The sequence below is a fragment of the Eriocheir sinensis genome, chromosome 61 (genome assembly GCF_024679095.1).
Source record: "Eriocheir sinensis breed Jianghai 21 chromosome 61, ASM2467909v1, whole genome shotgun sequence".
NCBI classification, from domain to species: Eukaryota; Metazoa; Arthropoda; class Malacostraca; order Decapoda; family Varunidae; genus Eriocheir; species Eriocheir sinensis.
In genome coordinates this window covers 10,387,485-10,409,659 of record NC_066569.1, presented here as the reverse complement: position 1 = coordinate 10,409,659, position 22,175 = coordinate 10,387,485, and the positions used below count along the sequence as shown (strand labels likewise).

Genomic DNA, 22,175 nt, shown 5'->3' with positions numbered 1-22,175 from the left:
TGATGTGTGTGTGTGTGTGTGTGTGTGTTTGTTTGATCTACTGCATATTCTTTTTGTTAGTCTGTTTCACTCCTCTATTCTCTCTCTCTCTCTCTCTCTCTCTCTCTCTCTCTCTCTCTCTCTCTCCTCCTACCTTGCTGACCTCTGCTGACCTGTGTTGCCTTTCAGATGGTGTGCTGGACTTCAGTTGCAGCGAGGCGGAGGATTCAGTGTCCCTCAGCAGCTGTGGGAGGGGACTTGCTGGTGGAGGAGGTGGTGGAGGAGGTGGTGGAGTTGGCAGTGTTGGTGGTGGCGGTGGTGGTGGAGGAGGTGGTGCCAGTCGCGGCGGTGGTGGTGGTGGTGGTGGTAGCGGAGGTGGTGATAGCAACGGAGGTGGAGGTGGAGGTGGAAACAATGGTGGTGGAGCGGGGATGTTCCAGAGCTCTCTCGTCCACTCACAGCTCTCTCAGGAATCCACCAAGTAAGTTGTGTGTGTGTGTGTGTGTGTGTGTGTGTGTGTGTGTGTGTGTGTGTGTGTGTGTTTACCTAGTTGTGACATAGTTGTGTGTGTGTGTGTGTGTGTGTGTGTGTGTGTGTGTGTGTGTGTGTTTACTTAGTTGTGACATAGTTGTGTGTGTGTGTGTGTGTGTGTGTGTGTGTTTACCTAGTTGTGACATAGTTGTGTGTGTGTGTGTGTGTGTGTGTGTGTGTGTGTGTTTACCTAGTTAGAGTATACATTAGCATACCAAAAATGTCTTATCTGTCCATATCTTTCTTTCCAGCTGTCTCCTTTGCTGTAAAAAAAAAAAAATCCAAATTCCAATCCTCCTTAGCTGTCTGTCTGTCTGTCTCCCAATGATCCTTCTACCCCAACTGTCTATCTGTATATTTTCAAAGCCCAGTCTTATCTGTCTATTTCCAAAGCCCAGTCTGCCCTAGAATCTGTCTGTCTCCCAATGCTCTTTCTGTCCTACTGTCTGTATCTGTCTGTATTTCCAAAGCCCTGTCTTCTCTATCTATTTCCAAAGCCCAGTCTGCCCTAATTGTCTGTCTATCTGTCCCACTGCTCTCTTTGCCTAAACTGTCTGTACCTATCTATTTCCAAAGCCCTGTCTTATCTCTATTTCCAAAGCCCAGTCTGCCCTAAATGTCTGTCTCCCAATGCTCTTTCTGTCCTACTGTCTGTATCTGTCCATATATCCAAAGCCCAGTCTTCCCTAAATGTCTGTCTATCTGTCCCACTGTTCTCTCTGCCCAAAATGTCTGTATCTGTCTGTATTTCCAAAGCCCAGTCTTCTCTAACTGTGTATCTGTCCATATCTCCAAAACCCAGTCTGTCCAAAATATCCGTATCTTCCCCAATGCCTTTTCTGCCCAAACTGTATCTGTATAAATTCAATGTCTGTTGATTCTGTCTATATCTACTCTCAGTGTCTACCTATCCATGTATGTCTGATCAAAATGTATCTGTATAAATTCAATGTCTGTCGATTCTGTCTATATCTACTCTCAGTGTCTACCTCTCCATCTGTGGTCAAAATGTATCTGTATAAATTCAATGTCTGTCGATTCTGTCTGTATCTACTCTCAGCGTCTACCTCCCCATCTATGTCTGATCAAAATGTATCTATAAATTCAATGTCTGTCGATTCTGTTTATATCTATTCTCAGCTTCTACCTCCCCATCTATGTCTGATCAAAATGTATCTATAAATTCAATGTCTGTCGATTCTGTTTATATCTATTCTCAGCGTCTACCTCCCCATCTATGTCTGATCAAAATGTATCTATAAATTCAATGTCTGTCGATTCTGTTTATATCTATTCTCAGCGTCTACCTCCATCTCTGTCTGATCTAAACGTCTGCCTTCCCCTCCCAGGCTGGTGTTTGTGGCCATCGCGCGTATGGAGCGGCCACAGCTGGAGCGCGAGATGACCATCATTGAACCCAGCAAGACAGAGTTCACCTCCCGACACAGCCTGGAGTGGAAGTTTCTGTTTCTTGACCACCGGTGAGGCGTGTGAGGAGGAGGAGGAGGAGGAGGAGGAAGTGGAAGTGGAAGAGGAGGAGATGGAGGAGAAGGAGGAGGAGGAGGTAGGGAAAGGAGTTGAGGAGGGGGAAAAGGAGGGAGGAGATAGAGGAAGGTAAGAAGGAGGGGAGGAGGAGGAGAAGAGGAAGAAGAGGGAGAAAATCAAGGAGGAGGAGGAGGAGGAGGAGAGGAAGGAAACTGGGTAGAGGAGGAAGGAAAGAAGAAGAGGAAGAAGAAGAAGAAGAGAGGTAACATAGGAAAAGTGTTTGAGGAGGAGATATTGGAAGATAAATGAGAAGAGAAGAAAAATAAGAAGTTAGACTTAGAGGAAAAGAAGAAGAGGTAGAAGGGGAAGGAGGAGGTCTATATCTTTCTTGTCCGCTCTGTCTATCCATCAATTTACTCATCAATCTCCATAAGAATAAAAAGAAGTTAGAATTAGTGTCCACAATAAGAAGTTAGAGTTAGAGGAAAAGAAGAAGAGGTAGAAGGGGAAGGAGGGAGGTCTATATCTTTCTTGTCCGCTCTGTCTATCCATCAATTTACTCATCAATCTCCATAAGAATAAAAAGAAGTTAGAATTAGTGTCCACAGTAAGAAGTTAGTGTTAGAGGAAAAGAAGAGGAGGTAGAAGGGGAAGGAAGGAGGTCTATTCTTTCTTATCCTCTCTGTCTATCCATCTATCCATCTATTTACTCATCAATCTCCATCCCCCCCCCCAGGGCCCCCACCATCATCGGGTATATGCCATTCGAGGTGCTGGGAACCTCAGGGTACGACTACTACCATGTGGAGGACTTGGAGAAGGTGGCGGCGTGTCATGAGCAGCGTGAGTACTGGGGAGGAGGAGGAGGAGGAGGAGGAGGAGGAGGAGGTAAGGGGGTTGGCGGGACAGGAAGATAGGAAGGAGATAAGAAGGGATGGGTGGAAGGGGAGATAAGGAGGAGGAGGAAGGGAGATAGGGAGGAGAAGATAAGAGGGGAAGGAAGGAAGGAGAAGATGAAGAAAGGGAAGGAGGAAGAGGAGATAAGGAGGAGGAGGAGGAGGAGGAGGAGGAGGTAAGCTAAGAAGATGAGGAAGAATAGAGGAGATAAAAGGGAAGTTAGAATGAATGAATGAGGAGAAGGAAAATGAGAAGGGGGAGGAGGGAATGGAGGAGAAGGAGGAGAAGAGATAAAGAGGGAGAGAGAAGGACACAGAAGATAGATAAGGAGGAGGAGAAGGGAAGGGAAGGGAGGAAGAAGGAAGGTAGGAGGAGAAGGAGGAGGAAGGTATTAGGAAGAAGGAAGGTAGGAGAAGAAGAAGGGTATGGAGGAGAAGGAGGAGGAAGGTATTAGGAAGAAGGAAGGTAGGAGGAGGAGAAGGGTATGGATGACTCTATAAGCTAACTCACCATGCCCACCCCTCCACCCACCCCCCAGTGATGAAGACCGGCAAAGGCACCTCCTGCTACTACCGTTTCCTGACGAAGGGGCAGCAGTGGATCTGGCTACAGACCCAATACTACATCACCTACCACCAGTGGAACTCAAAGCCGGAGTTCATCGTCTGCACCAACACTGTCGTCAGGTGGGTGGATGGGTCCTCTGGAGGGTGGCAGGACTAACACAGACATAGTATTTAGCTTGGGGGTGGATCATTTCTTAATACTCTTGATAATGATTAAATGTAAACAATGCAGAGGGCTGGCTGTGTGCACTGTGATCAGGGGTGAAGGGAAGATATGGGGGAGATTGCAAGCACGACAGAGGACCATTATGCTGGGTGTGTGTGGCTGATTGAACACCCACCCCACCCCACCCTGACTTACACAGACACACAGCAGGCACACCCACACAGGTACACACAGCAGGCACACCCACACAGGTACACACAGCAGGCACACCCACACAGGTACACACAGCAGGCACACCCACACAGGTACACTTACACAGCCACAGGTGAGTCATGGCTAATGGGTCCCTCCCCCCACAGCTACAGCAATGTGAAGGAGGAGCTGCTGAAGGAGTCTGGGGTGGAGGAGAAGTGCAAGGTGGAGGTGGAGGCAGGTGGACCGGAGGGGGAGCTGAGCCTGGCCTCCAGCGCTGGGGGCGGGGCCGCCGCGGGGCCCTCAGGTCTGGCCATGCCGGCACTAGCGGCGGGGGCGGCGGCGGGGCTGGTGGATCTGCCCCCACCCTCCACCCCCCTGGCCCCACCTGCCCCGCCTACCCCACAGCACCTGGTGGAGGAGAAGCCAGTGGTGGGGGGGCCCCAGGACCCCCTCCAGTACCTCCAGCAGCAGCAGCAGCAGCAGGCCTCGGAGCAGCAACAAACACAACAACAACAACAACAGCAACAACAACAACTGCAGCAGCAACAAGAACAGCAACAACAAGAACAACAAAAGCAGCAACAGCTGCAAGAGCAGCAACAACAACAACAACAACAACAACAACAACAGCAACAACAACAACAACAACAACAGCAGTTACAACAACAACTTCAACAGCAGCAACAGGAGCAGCAGCAACAACAACAACAGCAGCAGCAACAACAACAACAACAACAGCAGCAGCAGCAGCAGCAGCAACAGCAGCAGCAACAACAACAACAACAGCAGCAGCAGCAGCAGCACTGTGTGGGCGTTCCCTCCCAGGCCTCCCAGCAGCAGCAGCAGCAGCACCTCCTGCCGCCCCCGTCCTCCCTCCTGCCCTCCCCCAAGTCACCGCAGCAGGCCTCCAGACAACAGAAGCAGCAGCAGCAGCAGATAGTGGGGCAGGGCAGCCAGCTGGTTCCCTCAGGGGTGTCTCCCAGCAGCCAGCACTCCCCCTACCCCCAGATGAGCCAGCACCTGTCCTCCAGGGGGGAGCCGCCGCCTTGGCCCTCCAAGGGGCGCTCAGGTAAGCCATTAGTGACGGGTCTTGTTTCAGTGTTTCTCCGCCCCGGTGCTGCACACAGGCAGCTGCTGGGGCACAGAGACACCAGGACACATGCTGAGCCACCACTGCCGGGGCTCCTGGAGGGTGGAGGACTAAAACAAACATAATATTTAGCTTGAGGACAAATCATTTCTTAACCCGGTAGCAGCGACGATCATGTTTCTTAATGGTCCCCCCAAGCAAGAAAAATGAGAAAAAATCACCCCTCACACAAACCATTCCATAATATATATATCAAAGCATTTGTGATCAGATTATGTATCATCTATTTTTGGGGGTTTATATCATGGCACAAATTTGGCCCGTCGCTGCTACACGGCAAAGCCACAAATTTGTCCCGTCGCTGCTACACGGGTTAATACTCTTGATAATGATAAAATGAAAAGCCTGCAGAGGGCTGACTGTACACTAAGATCAGGGGAGAAGGAAGGGAAGATATGTGGGGAGGATTGCAAACACGACCGAGGACCATTATGCTCCGTGGCCTGACCGTGACATTGACGCCCACAGAGTCTAGTCAGTACCGTGGGGGAGCGGGGTCCACCATGGGGGAGGGCGGCAGCAGCAGAAAGCGGTCGAGATTGCAACAACACCACCAGCAACAACAACAACAACAACAACAGCATATGCTTCAACAACAGCACGAACAACAGCAGCAGCAACAGTCCCAGCAGCAGCAGCTCTCGATGGAGGATCTGGCGCCCCCTTCCTCCCCCTGCTCCGATGGGTCAGCCGCGTCACACATCTCACACCCACAGCAGGTGAGCCGAGGGACAGCCGCTGGATCTTGGGTTCCATTGATTTTCATTGGTCGTATTTTGTTTCAATTTTTTTTATTTTCTTTATTTTCTGTTCTGTTTTCATTTTTTATTTATTTCATCTTTATTTCATTCATCTTTTTTTTTTTCCCTTTACTTCTTGTTTTGTTTTCATTTTTTATTTCTTTCATCTCTCACACACACACACACACACACACACACACACACACACACACACACACACACACACACACACACACACACACCTGCATCACCGTCACCATCATCATCAATAGGTTAGACTTTTCATAACCTTTCTAAAACCGCCTATTCTTCTCCACCTTCCACCTTCCACCTCCACACCCTAGACACTCCCCCTTCCCACACACCCGCACTTCTAACCCTCACGCCTTTTCCCCCCCTCACAGGACGGAACGGGGGCCTACATCTCCGCCAAGTCCGTGCCGAGGGAGAGATATTACCGCAAGATAGAGCTTCCGCCGGAGATGACGCAGTCCCTCTCGTCCTCCCGGCTCTCAGGGTCGTACGAGGAGGAGAAGAAGGAGGACCAGTTCTTGCAGATGATGGTGACCTCCCCTGTTGGTAGTGCCAGCTCCCACAACTCTGGTAAGGGAGAGAGAGTAATAGTAGTAGTAGTAGTAGTAGTAGTAGTAGTAGTAGTAGTAGTTAGGTCAGATTTGGTTAGGTTATGCTAGGTTAGGTTAGGTAAGGTTAGGTTAGTTTAGGTCAGGTGGGGTTAGGTTAGGTTAGGTTAGGTTAGTTTAGGCCAGATTTGGTTAGGTTATGCTAGGTTAGGTTAGGTTAGGTTAGTTTAGGTCAGGTGTGGTTAGATTAGGTTAGGTTAGGTTTGGTTAGGTTAGTTTAGGTCAGGTGGGGTTAGGTTAGGTTAGGTCAGGTTTGGTTAGGCCAGATTTGGTTAGGTTATGCTAGGTTAGGTTAGGTTACTTTAGGTCAGGTGGGGTTAGGTTAGGTTAGGTCAGGTTTGGTTAGGTTATGCTATGTTAGGTTAGGTAAGGTTAGGTTAGTTTAGGTCAGGTGGGGTTAGGTTAGGTTTGGTTAGTAGTAGTAGTAGTAGTAGTAGTATATCGATGGTTGTATAGATAGCTAGATAAATAGATAGATTGATTGATAAGGAGAGAGAGAGAGAGAGAGATGAAGTTGAAAGCAAAAATTGAACCCATTGAACCCTTGACCAGGAGGCTACGGGAGTGTCGAGCAACAACAACAACAACAACAACAGCAGCAGCAGTACCTCGGGGCGTCAGGCGGGGGCGGGAGCAGTGGCGGAGGTGGGGGCGGTGGCGGTGGTGGCGGCCTCAACAGTCAGCAGGGCGTGGCGGCTCCGGCGGGCAGTGCGGCGACCCAGGTGGTGCAGGTGGCGGCTGTCCCGTTCTCCCCGGTCTTCCCCGTCAACCCGGTGGTCACGAACTTCTCCATCCAACTCCCGGCAACTTCAACGACAGAGGTGATGGTGCTGTGTGTGTGTGTGTGTGTGTGTGTGTGTGTGTGTGTGTGTGTGTGTGTGTGTGTGTGTGTACCTAGTTGTAGTTTTACCAGGCCTGGGCTATACGCTTATGTGGTCCCGTTTCTGTATCTACATTTATCCAACGTTTCCTTAAAGCTTTGCACACTTCTCGCCGATACTACATCCTCACTTAGTCTGCTCCAAACCTCTATATTTCTTTGAGGGAAGCTATATTTCTTTATGTCTCTCAAGCATTTTCTCTTCCTCAATTGTTTACTATGTCCTTTTGTGTTCCTGGTGGTAATTTCTTCTTTTAGCAATAACTTCTCGTGTGTGTGTGTGTGTGTGTGTGTGTGTGTGTGTGTGTGTGTAACCTAGTTGTTCATGACTATATATTATTTTCCGGAATTGTGTCAAGCTCGTAATGTTCCTCATGTTATATCATTCTCCATATCACAAGAGCACTTCATCCTGCCCTTCATACCCCAGACAGTGCTTTCCTCCTCCTCCTTCTCCCTACACACACACACACACACCTGTAACTCTGTATTCCTTTTCTGTGCCTTTCTCTTCATCTTTCTGGTATTATCCTTAAACGCCTCATTCTCCACACCACCACAAGAGCACCTCATCCTTCCCTTCACACCCCAGACAATCCTTTCCTCCTCCTCTTTCTCCTCCCTACACACACACTTGTAACCCTTCATGCCTTTTCTGTACTTTCCTCTTCCTTATTCTTCTTTTCCTCCTCCTTATACACAGTCCCCCTTCATCCTGTCATTCCTACCCCATTCTGTCCCCCTCCACGTACCCATACACTGTTAAGCTTTGTGTACGTGTTTATATTCATTATTTTCTGTGCTTTCCTCCTCCTCTTCTGACTCCTTCTCTCTTTCTTCACACAATAATAATACTTTATCTTACCCTTCGCATTGCTGACTGTCCTTACACCCACACCCACACACCCTTTAAGTTTGTGTGTGTGTTTGAATTTCTTTATTTTCTGTGCTTTCCTCCTCCTCCTCCTCGTCCTGCCCACACACTCACACTCGCCACCCTTCACGCCTTCCCTCGGGTGTCTAATTTGTCCCTGGCTCCTGCAGGGGCTCCGACAGTCCCTCATACTCAGCCCCGACCAGCGGCAACTTCAGGAGCAGCTGCGACGGAAGCACGCAGAGCTCCAGCAGCAGATCCTCAGACAACAGGAGGAGCTTCGGCAGGTGAACGACCAGCTCATCATGGCCCAGTACGGCAGCCTCAGCCTCCAGCAGGTCTACAAGGTGGGTGCTGCTGCTCTGTGGGTTGTATAAGCAGATGGAGTGGGAAAATTTTGGCGGCTTTTCCGATACCCTACACCCCTGTCCACCCAGCAGTGAATGGGTACCAGGTATTAATCGGGGGTTGTGTGCCGTCTCCTGGGGTCTGTTCCCTTCTCCTATAATTCCTTCCCCTTCTGTCTCTCTCCGGCATATGACCACAGATGTTGCGCCGACTAAACCAAAAGAAAACTGGTTAATCTTGTCTGTGGGGAGTGAATGGGTACCAGGTATTAATCGGGGGTTGTGTCCCTTCTCCTATAATTCCTTCCCCTTCTGTCTCTCTCCGGCATATGACCACAGACGTTGTGCCCACTAAACTATTTCATAATATATACCAAAGCATCTGTGATCAGTTAATGTATCGGTAGTCATGTTGTGAGTGCCAATACGATAGATGCCTGCGTGAAAAGGTTAGATAAATTCATGGATAGAGAGGTTAGGTGGGGTTAGGTTTACAGGAGCCCCACCAGCTTCTTGCAGATTCTTAAGTTGGTATGATAAGACACTTTCGGTTCTCACATTAACTATTTCTAAAGGTCAAAGAGGGGGTCAGTCGGGTTCTAATGAGTGTTTCTTTAGTTTCATGGTACAGAAGAAGGGTCAAACTAACACCAGGGTCATAAAACTACCCCTGGAAATGCATACAACTCCTACGAAAGCCTTGTCAAATGAGTGTTTCTTTAGTTTCACGGTACAGAAGAAGGTCTCAACAACAGGGGTCATAAAACTACCCGCCTTGTCAAATGAGTGCTTCTGTAGTTTCACGGTACAGAAGAAGGGTCAAACTAACACCGGGGTCATAAAACTACCCCTGGAAATGCATACAACTCCTACGAAAGCCTTGTCAAATGAGTGTTTCTTTAGTTTCACGGTACAGAAGAAGGGTCAAACTAACACCAGGGTCATAAAACTACCCCTGGAAATGCATACAACTCCTACGAAAGCCTTGTCAAATGAGTGCTTCTTTAGTTTCACGGTACAGAAGAAGGGTCAAACTAACACCAGGGTCATAAAACTACCCCTGGAAATGCATACAACTCCTACGAAAGCCTTGTCAAATGAGTGTTTCTGTAGTTTCACGGTACAGAAGAAGGGTCAAACTAACACCAGGGTCATAAAACTACCCCTGGAAATGCATACAACTCCTACGAAAGCCTTGTCAAATGAGTGTTTCTTTAGTTTCACGGTACAGAGGAAGGGTCAAACTAACACCAGGGTCATAAAACTACCCCTGGAAATGCATACAACTCCTACGAAAGCCTTGTCAAATGAGTGCTTCTTTAGTTTCACGGTACAGAGGAAGGGTCAAACTAACACCAGGGTCATAAAACTACCCCTGGAAATGCATACAACTCCTACGAAAGCCTTGTCAAATGAGTGTTTCTTTAGTTTCACGGTACAGAGTGCATAACGAAAGCTTGTCAAAATGACTGCTTCTTTAGTTTCACGGTACAGAAGAAGGGTCACACTAACACCAGGGTCATAAAACTACCCCTGGAAATGCATACACCTCCTACGAAAGCCTTGTCAAATGAGTGTTTCTTTAGTTTCACGGTACAGAAGAAGGGTCACACTAACACCAGGGTCATAAAACTACCCCTGGAAATGCATACAACTCCTACGAAAGCCTTGTCAAATATGTGTTCTTGGGCGACGGAATGTCTTATGATATTACCCCTAATGTTCTTACAATTGTGTCCCCCAGGGCGGTGTGCAGTACCCCGCCACCAGCAGTGTGTCCAGCGCCGGGTACCAGAGTGCAACGGGCGGGGCCTCCGGGGTATCATCGGGCAGCAGCGGGGCGGGGATGGCGATGGGGGGCGCCGTGGGAAGCCTGCCAGTCACCGCGGGGCTGCCGGGTGGGGCGGGGACGGTCACGCTCACCACGGGGATGTTGGGGGTTGGCTCGCCCCTGGTGCAGCCCGTGGCCATGACCTCTACTTCCGCCCCAGCCACCACCCTCACCGTGTCCACCTTCAGCCCTGCGCAGGTGTGTGTGTGTGTGTGTGTGTGTGTGTGTTACCTGTTCTGCTTAGTTAACCTTTTACAGTATTAAGACCTTGTAATACTCTCTCTCTTTCTCTCTCTCTCTATATATATATATCTGTTTATGTCTTTCTCTGTCTGTTTTGGTTTCTCTTTTTGTCTCTTTCTGTCTCTCTGTCTGTTTCCATCTCTCTCTGTCTATCTCTGTCTGTCTCTCTGTCTCTGTGTCTGTTTTTCTCTCCCTCCTTGTCTGTTTCCATCTCTGTCTATCTCTGTCTCTGTCTCTCTGTCTGTTTCCATCTCTCTCTGTCTGTTTTTCTCTCCCTGTCTGTTTTTCTCTCCCTCCTTGTCTGTTTCCATCTCTCTGTCTGTCTCTGTCTCTCCACCTTTTTCCTAAGTCCACTCATCTCATTCTCTCTCCCTCCCACAGGTGAACCTCCCCAGTGGCAATGCGCAGGGGATGGCTCTGCCCTACCAGCTCTCGCACCACCAGGCTCAGATGGTCTTTGCTCAACCCAACACCACCACCAACCCAACACAGCACCACCACAACCCTCAACCACACCTCCCTAAAAAGTAGCCTGCTCCCCCCGCCCCCCCTACCCCCCCCGGCTGCTCTCCTTTCCCTTTCTCCCCGACTTTCATACTCCTCTTCCTCTTCCTCTTCCTCTTCATCCTCCTCTCCTGTCTAGTATTCTCCCTCATCCTCTTATTTCCTCTACTTTTCTTTTTAACTTTCTTATTTTTTCTTTTTCTCTGGTTCTTTCTCGTCCTCTCTGTGTGTTTCTCTTCCTCCTCCTCCTCCTTCTCTTCCTCTTCTTCCTCCTCCTCCTCTTCCTATTCTTTCTCATTCTCCTGCTCTGTTTATTTCTCCTCCTCCTCCTCCTCCTCCTTTTTGCTCATATACTGTTCTTTTTTACTCTCCTCCTCCTCCTCCTCCTCCTCCTCCTCTTTGCTCTCCTCTTTCCTCCTTGTCTCTCTTTCCTTCCTATTATTTCTCATTCTCCTGCTCTGTTTATTTCTCCTCCTCCTCCTCCTCCTTCTCCTCCTCGTCCTCCTCCTCCTCCTCCTCCTCCTCCTCCTCCTGGTTCAAGCCAAAGTCCCTGACAGTCATTAGCTCCACAAGAAGTATTTTTGAAGTAGATTAGTTGGGAAGAGCGACAACCAAGTCTCATTACCATTGCTACCACCTTTTACTACTACTACTACTACTACTACTACTACTACTACTTTCTTGGGTCATCCTCCTACCACCACACCACCACCACCACCACAACTGTATGCCACGTGCCACAGAGAGTGTTATACTAATTATTGTTTTAATGAATTTTAAGATGACGAAACGATCTATATACACACACACGCACACAGAGACACACATACACGCACATACACACTCCGACGCACTCATGTATAGAGTTACCGCTGCATATTTTATTTGTTATGTAATACTCAATTTCACCTTTATTTTCTAACCTCTTGTTGTTGTTATTTCTATTATTTTTATCATGATAGATTTCCCTGCCACTCATTGTTACCAGATCACAAGGGTAGTGTTGCTAATTGAAGAGGTCACAATCAGGGTCATTAGGACACGGAAAAGGTCAGCAGGGGTCATATTTAAACAGGCTGCTGCTGCTACGGTGTGAAAATAAAATGAGTTTGGTTGGGTTTGGTCAGCTTGGGTTAGGTTAGAAATTGGTTGGGTTTGGTCAGCTTAGGTTAGGTTAGAAATTGGTTGGGTTTGGTCAGCTTAGGTTAGGTTAGAAATTGGTTGGGTTTGGTCAGCTTAGGTTAGGTTAGAAATTGAAACAAGTTGAATTGGGTTGGAAGGTGAGAGCTTACCTACCTACCTAACCTCTAAAAGAAACAGTGCAGGAGGGAAGTTTTTAATAATCAGCTTGTAATAATCGGGTTAGGTTAAGATTGTTAGGTTAGGTGAGGTAAGGGGATCAGGGTTCAGGGATAGTGGGTTAGAGGTTGTAAGAGATTAGGATTGAGTCATAGGGGTATTAACAAAAAGCAGTACAGAAGGGGAAACTTAAGCAGCTTGTAGTTATCAGGTTAGGTTAAGATTGTTAGGTTAGGTGAGGTTAAGGTATGGTGGGTTAGGGGATGGAATTGAGTCATAGGGGTATTAATGAAAAGCAGTGCAGAAGGGAAGACTTAAGCAGCTTGTAGTTATCAGGTTAGGTTAAGATTGTTAGGTTAGGTGAGGTAAGGGGGATTCAGGGTTCAGGGATAGTGGGTCAGAGGTTGTAGGAGATTAGGATTGAGTCATAGGGGTATTAATGAAAAGCAGTGCAGAAGGGATGACTTAAGCAGCTTGTAATAATCGGGTTAGGTTAAGATTGTTAGGTTAGGTGAGGTAAGGGGATCAGGGTTCAGGGATAGTGGGTTAGGGGTTGTAAGAGATTAGGATTGAGTCATAGGGGTATTAACAAAAAGCAGTGCAGAAGGGAAGACTTAAGCAGCTTGTAGTTATCAGGTTAGGTTAAGATTGTTAGGTTAGGTGAGGTAAGGGGATCAAGGTTAATTAAGGGATAGTGGGTTAGGGGTTGTAAGAGATTAGGATTGAGTCATAGGGGTATTAATGAAAAGCAGTACAGAAGGGAAGACTTAAGCAGCTTGTAGTTATCAGGTTAGGTTAAGATTGTTAGGTTAGGTTAGGTTAAGGGATGGTGGGTTAAGGGATGGAATTGAGTCATAGGGGTATTAAAGAAAAAGAGTGTAGAAGGGGAAACTTAAGCAGCTTGTAGTTATCAGGTTAGGTTAAGATTGTTAGGTTAGGTTAGGTTAAGGGATGGTGGGTTAGGGGATGGAATTGAGTCATAGGGGTATTAAAGAAAAAGAGTGCAGGAGGGGAGACTTAAGCAGCTTGTAATGACTGAAAGATAACAGAACAGGAGAGATTTAATAATGAACTTGTAATTAATTAAAAGAAGATGTGAGAGAGGGAAGATAAAATACGAGTAGGCAACTTGTAATTATTAAAAGAAACAGTTCAGGAGGAAAGTTTTCAATTAGCAGCTTGTAATAATTAAAGAAAAACAAAGCAAGATACAAGACTAATTAAGCAGCTTGTAATAATTAAAGAAACAGTGAAAAAGACAAGACTAACTAAGCAGCTTGTAATAAATGAAGGGAAACAGTACACTAGGGTAGACTTAGCAGCTTGTAGTGAGAAAGGAAAACGTGCAGCTTGTAATAGAGAGACACGGCCTGTTTAATTAAGTAATATATGACCTCTCGGACCAGGCAGCTTGTATGTTAATCACCATCATCATCATCATCATCATCATTATCATAGTTGCATGTCTACTGTAGCATTCTGACAGTTGTGGAGAGAAATATTTAAGTAAGGAAAAGGAAGGAAAATGGTGTGTTTGAAGAGGAGAGAAAATAATATGTTTGAGAAAGGGGAAATTTGAAGGGAGAGAGAAGAAGCGTTTAGTCAGGGAAAGGGAAAATATAAAGGTTGGGGAAAGAGAAGAGAGGAAAATGATGGGAAAATTTTGAAGTTGAGAGAAAGAATGGAAATGTTGGGTGTGAAGTGGAGGGAAAATTTTAAGTGACAGAAAGAGGGGAATTTTAAGTAAGAGAAAGAGGGAAAATTTTAAGTTAGAGAAAGAGGGTAAAATTTAAAGTTAGAGAAAGAGAGGGGAAAATTTTAAGTTAGACAAGAAAGAATAATTGATCGTTTGAGGAAAGAAAATATGAAGTTAGAAGAGGAAAGAAAATTTGAAGTTAGAAGAGGAAAAAAATTGTAGAGAAGGAAAGAAAATTTGAAGTTAAAAGAGGAAAGAAAATTTGAAGTTAGAGAAGGAAAGAAAATTTGAAGTTACAAGAGGAAAGAAAATTATAGAGAAGGAAAGAAAATTTGAAGTTTGAGAAGGAAAGAAAATTTGATGTTAAAAGAGGAAAAAAAATTTGAAGTTAGAGAAGGAAAGAAAATTTGACATTAAAAGAGGAAAGAAAATTTATGAGTAAGAGAAATGAGGAAAATTCTACGTTACCAAGAAATAAATATGTCCGCAAAAAAGAAAAAAAGATTAAAAGTTATCGAACGGAAAGAAAATAACAGAAATGAAAGGAGAAAAGGAAAAGACAGCCAGCGACAAAAACCATCATCCTAACATTTTCACAACCCACCCATCATCATCATCATCATCATCATCGTGGACCCACAATAATGCATCTCATCCCAATATATCATGTATCTTGGAAGTCACACAATGGCCTTCAAACTGCGGAGAAGTACAACATTGGCTCACACATCTTGCCTTACACTCCTATAGCTCAGTCCAACAGTTGCCAGCTCAAGGGAGTCCGTCTAACCTTAACCCGGTAGCAGCGGGGACCATGTTTCTTAATGGTCCCTCCAAGCGAGAAAAATGAGAAAAAATCACCCCTCACACAAACCATTTCATAATATATATCAAAGCATTTAAGAACATAAGGAGTCTGCAAGAGGCCAGTTATTTGTGATCAGATTGTGTATCATCTATTTTTGGGGGTTTATATCATGGCACAAATTTGGCCCGTCGCTGCTACACGGTAAAGCCACAAATTTGGCCCGTTGCTGCTACACGGTAAAGCCACAAATTTGGCCCGTCGGTGCTACTGGGTTAATATGGACTTGGAATCAATATAAAGCAATCTAGCACCTCTCTACCAGCTCAAAAAAATCTGTTTATGTTTAATCTGGATCTGAAACTATTATAAAAACAATCACTAATGCCTTTAACACAATTAATTCAGTCCTTCAATTTTCAGTCACACAGTTGCCAGCTCAAGGAAGTCCGTCTAACCTTAATATGGACTTGGAACCCATTTAAAGCAATTCAGCACCTCTATACCAGCTCAAGAAAATCTATTTGTGTTTAATCTGGATCTGAAACTATTATGAAAACAATCACTAATGCCTTAAACACACAATTGATTCAGTCCTTCAATTCTCAGCTCAACCGTCCAATCCTGTAAGGAGAAATATGGACGTTTAACTAAAAGAAGAAGTAGAAAAAGTTGTCCGGTGAAGTGTAGGTTTGTCCGACATTAACCGAGACCTTGAACCAATTTTAACCCGGTAGCTGCGGGGGTCATATTTCTTAGGCTAGGTTAGGTTAGGTTAGGTTAAAGGCCCCTCTAAGTAAAATAATGAGAGAGAATCATCACTCACGCAAACCATTTCATAATATATATCAACGCATGTGTGATCAGTTTATGCATCGTCTATTTTATGAGGTTTATATCATGGCAGAAATTTGGCCCGTCGCTGCTACACGGTAAAGCCACAAATTTGGCCCGTCGCTGCTACACGGTAAAGCCACAAATTTGGCCCGTCGCTGCTACACGGTAAAGCCACAAATTTGGCCCGTCGCTGCTACACGGTAAAGCCACAAATTTGGCCCATCGCTACTACACGGTAAAGCCACAAATTTGGCCCGTCGCTGCTACCGGGTTAAGCAAACACTAAAGCCTTTCTCACACTCCTGAACCTGCCAGGCATACCACGAGTGCTTTACCTCTCCCTGTCTATCTCCAGTAGGTGTCTCAAACTCATATATATAAGTTATTCACAGAGGCCTGTCACACACTCCTCAACCTGTCATTCTGCCCTTATATCAACTCTTTAACCCATATATGTATAAGCTATTCATGAAGGCGAGTGCAGTAAACCCTCCCTAAGTCGGATCATTGTAAGTCAAACACCCGATATCTCGAAAACTTTATAAGCTTCTTCTCATGTAATTGAGTGTTCTTTCGGCCGCCTCTTCGGAGTCTTTACAGGAGCAGCGAGTAGTGGGCCTTTTTTTTTTATTGTTTCCTTTTTTGTGTGCCCTTGTGCTGTCTCCTTTGCTGTAAAAAAAAAGTGTCTATAAATTGGATGCCATTCAAATTAATAGGCACGCATTTTTCAATTTTCCACATCAACCGCCACATTGCTTGGTCTCTACGAAGCAGAGTTTAGCCGCCTTGCTGTTTATCTTGTAGCTCAAATGACTTTTATTTACTTCGCTGCCCTCATACAGTACCTACAGGATTCGTAGAGACATGGATGAGCCTTTTACCATGAGTGGGTGTTTAATAATAAGAGGAAGTAAGCACTGTACTGTACAATGATATTTATTAGTGATACGGAGTGAGAAAAATAACTACTGAAGGCACGGGATCCCCAACCTCCGATAACTCAGATTTTCGGCTATCCCGGATCGGACTTCCCCTCAGTTAGTTTGCCTTATGTGGAGTTCACTATGTTGAGTTTCAAGTCCTGGCGGCGATCGGATGTAACTTTAAACTCTCGCCCTCTCTGTCTCTCCCCTCCACTCTCCTTCATCCTTTCCTCATGTAGGGGGCTTCGTGGTGCAGTGGTTAGCACACTCAGCTCACAACCGAGATAGCCCGGGTTCGATTCCCGGGCGGAGTGGAAAAATTTGGGCTGCTTTTCCGATACCCTACGCCCCTGTCCACCCAGCAGTGAATGGGTACCAGGTATTAATCGGGGGTTGTGTCCCGTCTCCTGGGGTCTGTTCCCTTCTCCTATAATTCGTTCCCCTTCTGTCTCTCTCCGGCATATGACCACAGATGTTGCGCCGACTAAACCAAACTTTCCAACTGTTCCCTTCTCCTATAATTCCTTCGCCTTCTGTCTCTCTCCAGCATATGACCACAGATGTTGCGCCGATTAAACCAAACTTTCCAACTGTTCCCTTCTATAATTCCTTCTCCTTCTGTCTCTCTCCGGCATATGACCACAGATGTTGCGCTGACTAAACCAAACTTTCCAACTGTTCCCTTCTCCTATAATTCCTTCCCCTTCTGTCTCTCTCCGGCATATGACCACAGATGTTGCGCCGACTAAACCAAACTTTCCAACTGTTCCCTTCTCCTATAATTCCTTCGCCTTCTGTCTCTCTCCGGCATATGACCACAGATGTTGCGCCGACTAAACCAAACTTTCCAACTGTTCCCTTCTCCTATAATTCCTTCGCTTTCTGTCTCTCTCCGGCATATGACCACAGATGTTGCGCTGACTAAACCAAACTTTCCAACTGTTCCCTTCTCCTATAATGCCTTCCCCTTCTGTCTCTCTCCGGCATATGACCACAGATGCTGCGCCAACTAAACCAGACTTTCCAACTGTTCCCTTCTCCTATAATGCCTTCCCCTTCTGTCTCTCTCCGGCATATGACCACAGATATTGCGCCGACTAAACCAAACTTTCCAACTGTTCCTTTCTCCTATAATTCCTTCCCCTTCTGTCTCCCCCCGGCATATGACCACAGATATTGCGCTGACTAAACCAGACTTTCCAACTGTTCCCTTCTATAATTCCTTCGCCTTCTGTCTCTCTCCGGCATATGACCACAAATGTTGCGCTGACTAAACCAAACTTTCTAACTGTTCCCTTCTCCTATAATGCCTTCCCCTTCTGTCTCTCTCCGGCATATGACCACAGATGTTGCGCCGACTAAACCAAACTTTCCAACTGTTCCCTTCTTCTATAATTCCTTCCCCTTCTGTCTCTCTCCGGCATATGACCACAGATGTTGCGCCGACTAAACCAAACTCTCCAAACTTTCCTTCCCTCATCTCTTCACCAAACCAAACCAAACCTCCCACACTGCCATTGTCCTCTGTCGAGTGATTCTACAGTATTACAGGGTATCATCATCATCATCATCATCATCATCATCATCATCAATGTCACTCACCATAACCTCTCCACACGTCCTCATTTTAAGTGGAGAGCCATAGATGTAATAGAGAAAAAAAATACTGAAAAATTGTTCCGTGTCATATAACACACACACACACACACACACACACACACACACACACACACACACACACACACACACACACAGACATCTCAAGACCAGAAATATATTAACTTTTTTCCTCTTTATTTTTTGTTATGTATTTCAAGCGTCGAAAATCTAGTCCATTAGGAAGGAAAAGTGTACAGACATAGGCCAGACATTTTATATATTTGAAGAATCCATATACCGTGTCCATGGAACTGTCTTTATAGCGGTTTGTGGACTGACTCTGTTCTTTTTTTGGCACTATTTTGAGCATAATTTCCATATTTGTGTGTTGTCAACTTTCCTGTGTGACATTTTGAAGGTGCGGGTTCGTTCGCTGATCTGTTTGCATGATCCTTTCCAATTGGGGCTGTCGGCCAGTCTCACAGTCCAGTCCAGCACGTTTGTAAGCTCCCCAACCAAGCACAAAACACGCCGAAAATTCCTCGTATAGTGTTTTTTTTCACATTTGTTACCCTTTTTTATGCCCTTGAACGGACTCCTCTGCTGTAAGGAAAACACAACACTACACAAGGAATTTTCATCGTGTTTTGTGTTTGTTTGGGGAGCTTACAAATGTGCTATACTAGACTGTAAGACTGGCCCTGTGATATGATGGTTACGGCTGCATTCCAAGCTTTCCCTTACTTATAGCGTCTTCCATTTAGCGTAACCTGTTTTTGGGTCGTGATCTGTAGAGTCCCTTATAGAATCCCGACTACCTAAGATTTGGACGCCATTATTGGGCCTGTTTTTGCCGTGCTTTTCAAACGCTATCACACGCTCTCGTGGTGAAAACAGGACCAACAATGGCGTCCAAATCTTAGGCTGTCGGGACTCTATCTATCAAGAGACTCCACAGATCACGACCCAGAAACAGGTTACGCTAAATGGAAGAGGCTATTAGAGATATCACTGCGGGTCGCTCTCACAGTCACGTTGTTTGTTTTGATCGTTACCAATGGCGGCGATCGATGCTATAGTTGTCCACGTGAAACTGGCCTATGGGGTTGTGGCGGCTGCAGAGGAAGCGAGAGGTGTTGAGAGCAGTGTTGCCAGATTATCGTATTCACCACAGTGTATTCATCCTGTTTAAGCCTCAAACTCTCGTACCTACACAAATGACGATAGAAAATTGAAGTTAGCGTTAAAACTCCTATTTAGTGATGTTTCTATGTGCTTTTTTGCTATAGTTATTGGTCAGAAACTACGACAATACAGTGGGATGTGTACGATAATTTGGCAAGGCTGGTTGAGAGTGTGTGGCAGGGTGCGGGGCTAGGCTAACCCCGCAGCCGCCACTACCCCATCGGACAGTTTGACGTGGAAATACTATAGCAGCGATAACAGCCATTGGTAACGATGTAAACAGACAAAATGACTGAAACCGGCCCCCATTACGAGCTCAAAAAACAATGACGGCTTCCAAACTATTTATTGCCTTCATTGAATCCCACTTTACGTCCGATTATATATTTTTTCTTGGTCTATTTGTGCTATACAGTTATAGTCACCCCTCAAATAGTACGGTTTCCAATAGCTCGGTTTTGGTTTTATGTCGATTTTCTGAGAAGATTTTTTAGGATTTTAAAATTTCCCGACAAGTAGGAAATTTTAAAATCCCAAAAGATCTTTCATGACAATCCATATAACACCGAAACCGAGCTATTGGAAACTGTACTATTTGAGGGGTGACTGTCCTGAGAAGGATAATTAATGTTTGGATGTAGGCATTGATATGTAAAAGCTCTCCCGATATATCAACCAAGGTTACCAGATTGTCGTACTCAGCCTCTTATATTTACCAACTCCCGACCCAGAAACTGTCTCCTGGGCCCCAGTATAAGATTTCTTTATATTTATCGTTAAAATTGTTAATTCCTGATGTTTCTTGGCAATAGTTAGTCGTCAAATACCGGTTAATACAATGCTGTGAGTACGACAATCTGGCAACAGTGATACCAACTCAAAAAACAATGTCAGCTTCCAAACCGTTGATCGCCTTCACTGAACTCCACTTGACCTCCAATTACTTTTCTCTGGGGCGACTTGCACCATAGTATTACTTATGGAAAATTGATGTTTGGATACAGCCGCTAACCTGTGAAAGAGATTGATAGGAAGCTGATGGGGAATGTGGTCTAGTTGACTGATAGTGTTGGAAATGCGGTCAGTGGAAAGGCTTAGTGGAGAGCTTATTATATGGGCATTAAGCACACTCGCACCCATGGTATGAACTCATGTAGGGTGCAATGGTGCCAGATCCAGTAGTTAACGGTGGTGCCAGACATGTAGGTCGAAATTATAAGACACTTTTGCTTATAACATCAACTATTTCTAAAGGTCAAAGACGGGGTAACTCGGATTCTAATGAGTGTTTCTTCGGGTTCACGGTACAGAGGAAGAGTCACACTACCACCAGGGTCATAAAACTACCCCTGGAAATGCCCATAACTCTTGCGAAAGCCTTGTTAAATGTGCGATTCTTCAGGTTCATGGTATTGAAGAAGAGTCACACTACCACCAGGGTCATAAAACTACCCCTGGAAATGCCCACAACTCTTGCGAAAGCCTTGTCAAATGTGTGTTTCTTCAGGTTCACGGTACAGAGGAAGAGTCACACTACCACCAGGGTCATAAAACTACCCCTGGAAATGCCCACAACTCTTGCGAAAGCCTTGTCAAATGTGTGTTTCTTCAGGTTCACGGTACAGAGGAAGAGTCACACTACCACGAGGGTCATAAAACTACCCCTGGAAATGCCCACAACTCTTGCGAAAGCCTTGTCAAATGAGTGTTTCTTCAGATTCATGGTACCGAAGAAGAGTCACACTACCACCAGGGTCATAAAACTACCCCTGGAAATGCCCACAACTCTTGCGAAAGCCTTGTCAAATGTGTGTGCCTGGGTCGACCTAATTAAGAGTATGATCCTATGACCTGAGAGTATTTTTCCTCGTGATATGAATGCTAACTGGGATGATGCGTGCAGAGTGGTGACCTAACCCTGTCCTTGCCCCTGGTGGTGATTTTAATATGTCCACAAACTGTCCTGATAGATAATGGTGTGTGTGTGTGTGTGTGTGTGTGTGTGTGTGTGTGTGTGTGTGTGTGAGGAGGAATAGGATGTCTCTCTCTCTTGTTTTCTCTCTCTCTCTCTCTCTCTCTCTCTCTCTCTCTCTCTGCCATATCAAGAGTACCTAATTTAATAAGAGAATGTTACATGGTGTCAAGGATGTGATCATTGAATATACTGGTGTACATATTCCAATATTAATCTATTATTTTTATATCTAATTAAAGAAAATGTGTAAATTATTGGTGTTTTTTTTCACTAACAAATAAGCTTCCTTTGCGGAGTCATTTATGTTAAGTGGGAGGCATATGCTATAGCAGCGCATGACCTCAGTGCTCATCTTTGTCATCTGGGAGGACAAAGCAACAACAACAACAACAATCTCTCTGTGTGGTCTGATTTTCTATGTAAATCTATGTAAATCTTTCTCTCTCTTTCTGTGTGGTCTGATTTTCTATGTAGATCTATGTAAATCTCTCTCTCTCTCTCTCTCTCTGTCTGTGTGGTCTGATTTTCTATGTAAATCTATGTAAATCTCTCTCTCTCTCTCTCTCTCTCTCTCTCTCTCTCTCTCTCTCTCTCTCTCTCTCTCTCTCTCTCTCTCTCTCTCTCTCTCTCTCTCTCTCTCTCTCTGTGTGGTCTGATTTTCTATGTAAATCTATGTAAATCTCTCTCTCTCTCTCTCTCTCTCTCTCTCTCTCTCTCTCTCTCTCTCTCTCTCTTCAACAGGTAGGTAGGAACAGGTAGCGCCCAGAAATACGAGGTGCCAGTGTGATCTTTAATTAGGTCTGACAAAGCTTGCAACCCCTGTTATC

General features: G+C 45.5%; 1 protein-coding gene across 1 annotated transcript in view; it reads left to right on the top strand.

Moving 5' to 3' along the window:
• LOC126986034 (neuronal PAS domain-containing protein 2-like) overlaps positions 1-18,327 on the top strand; it is a gene marked incomplete in the record, with an annotated part of 127,321 nt that extends 108,994 nt beyond the window's left edge. The window contains 13 exon segments of the mRNA XM_050841720.1: positions 169-460; positions 1,860-1,991; positions 2,732-2,838; positions 3,431-3,578; positions 3,984-4,888; positions 5,438-5,688; positions 6,114-6,312; positions 6,903-7,171; positions 8,275-8,451; positions 10,196-10,480; positions 10,907-12,455; positions 12,732-12,858; positions 13,008-18,327. Of these exon segments, the coding sequence (XP_050697677.1) occupies positions 169-460; positions 1,860-1,991; positions 2,732-2,838; positions 3,431-3,578; positions 3,984-4,888; positions 5,438-5,688; positions 6,114-6,312; positions 6,903-7,171; positions 8,275-8,451; positions 10,196-10,480; positions 10,907-11,056 (2,915 nt within the window).
• Between the last annotated feature and the right edge of the window lie 3,848 nt (positions 18,328-22,175).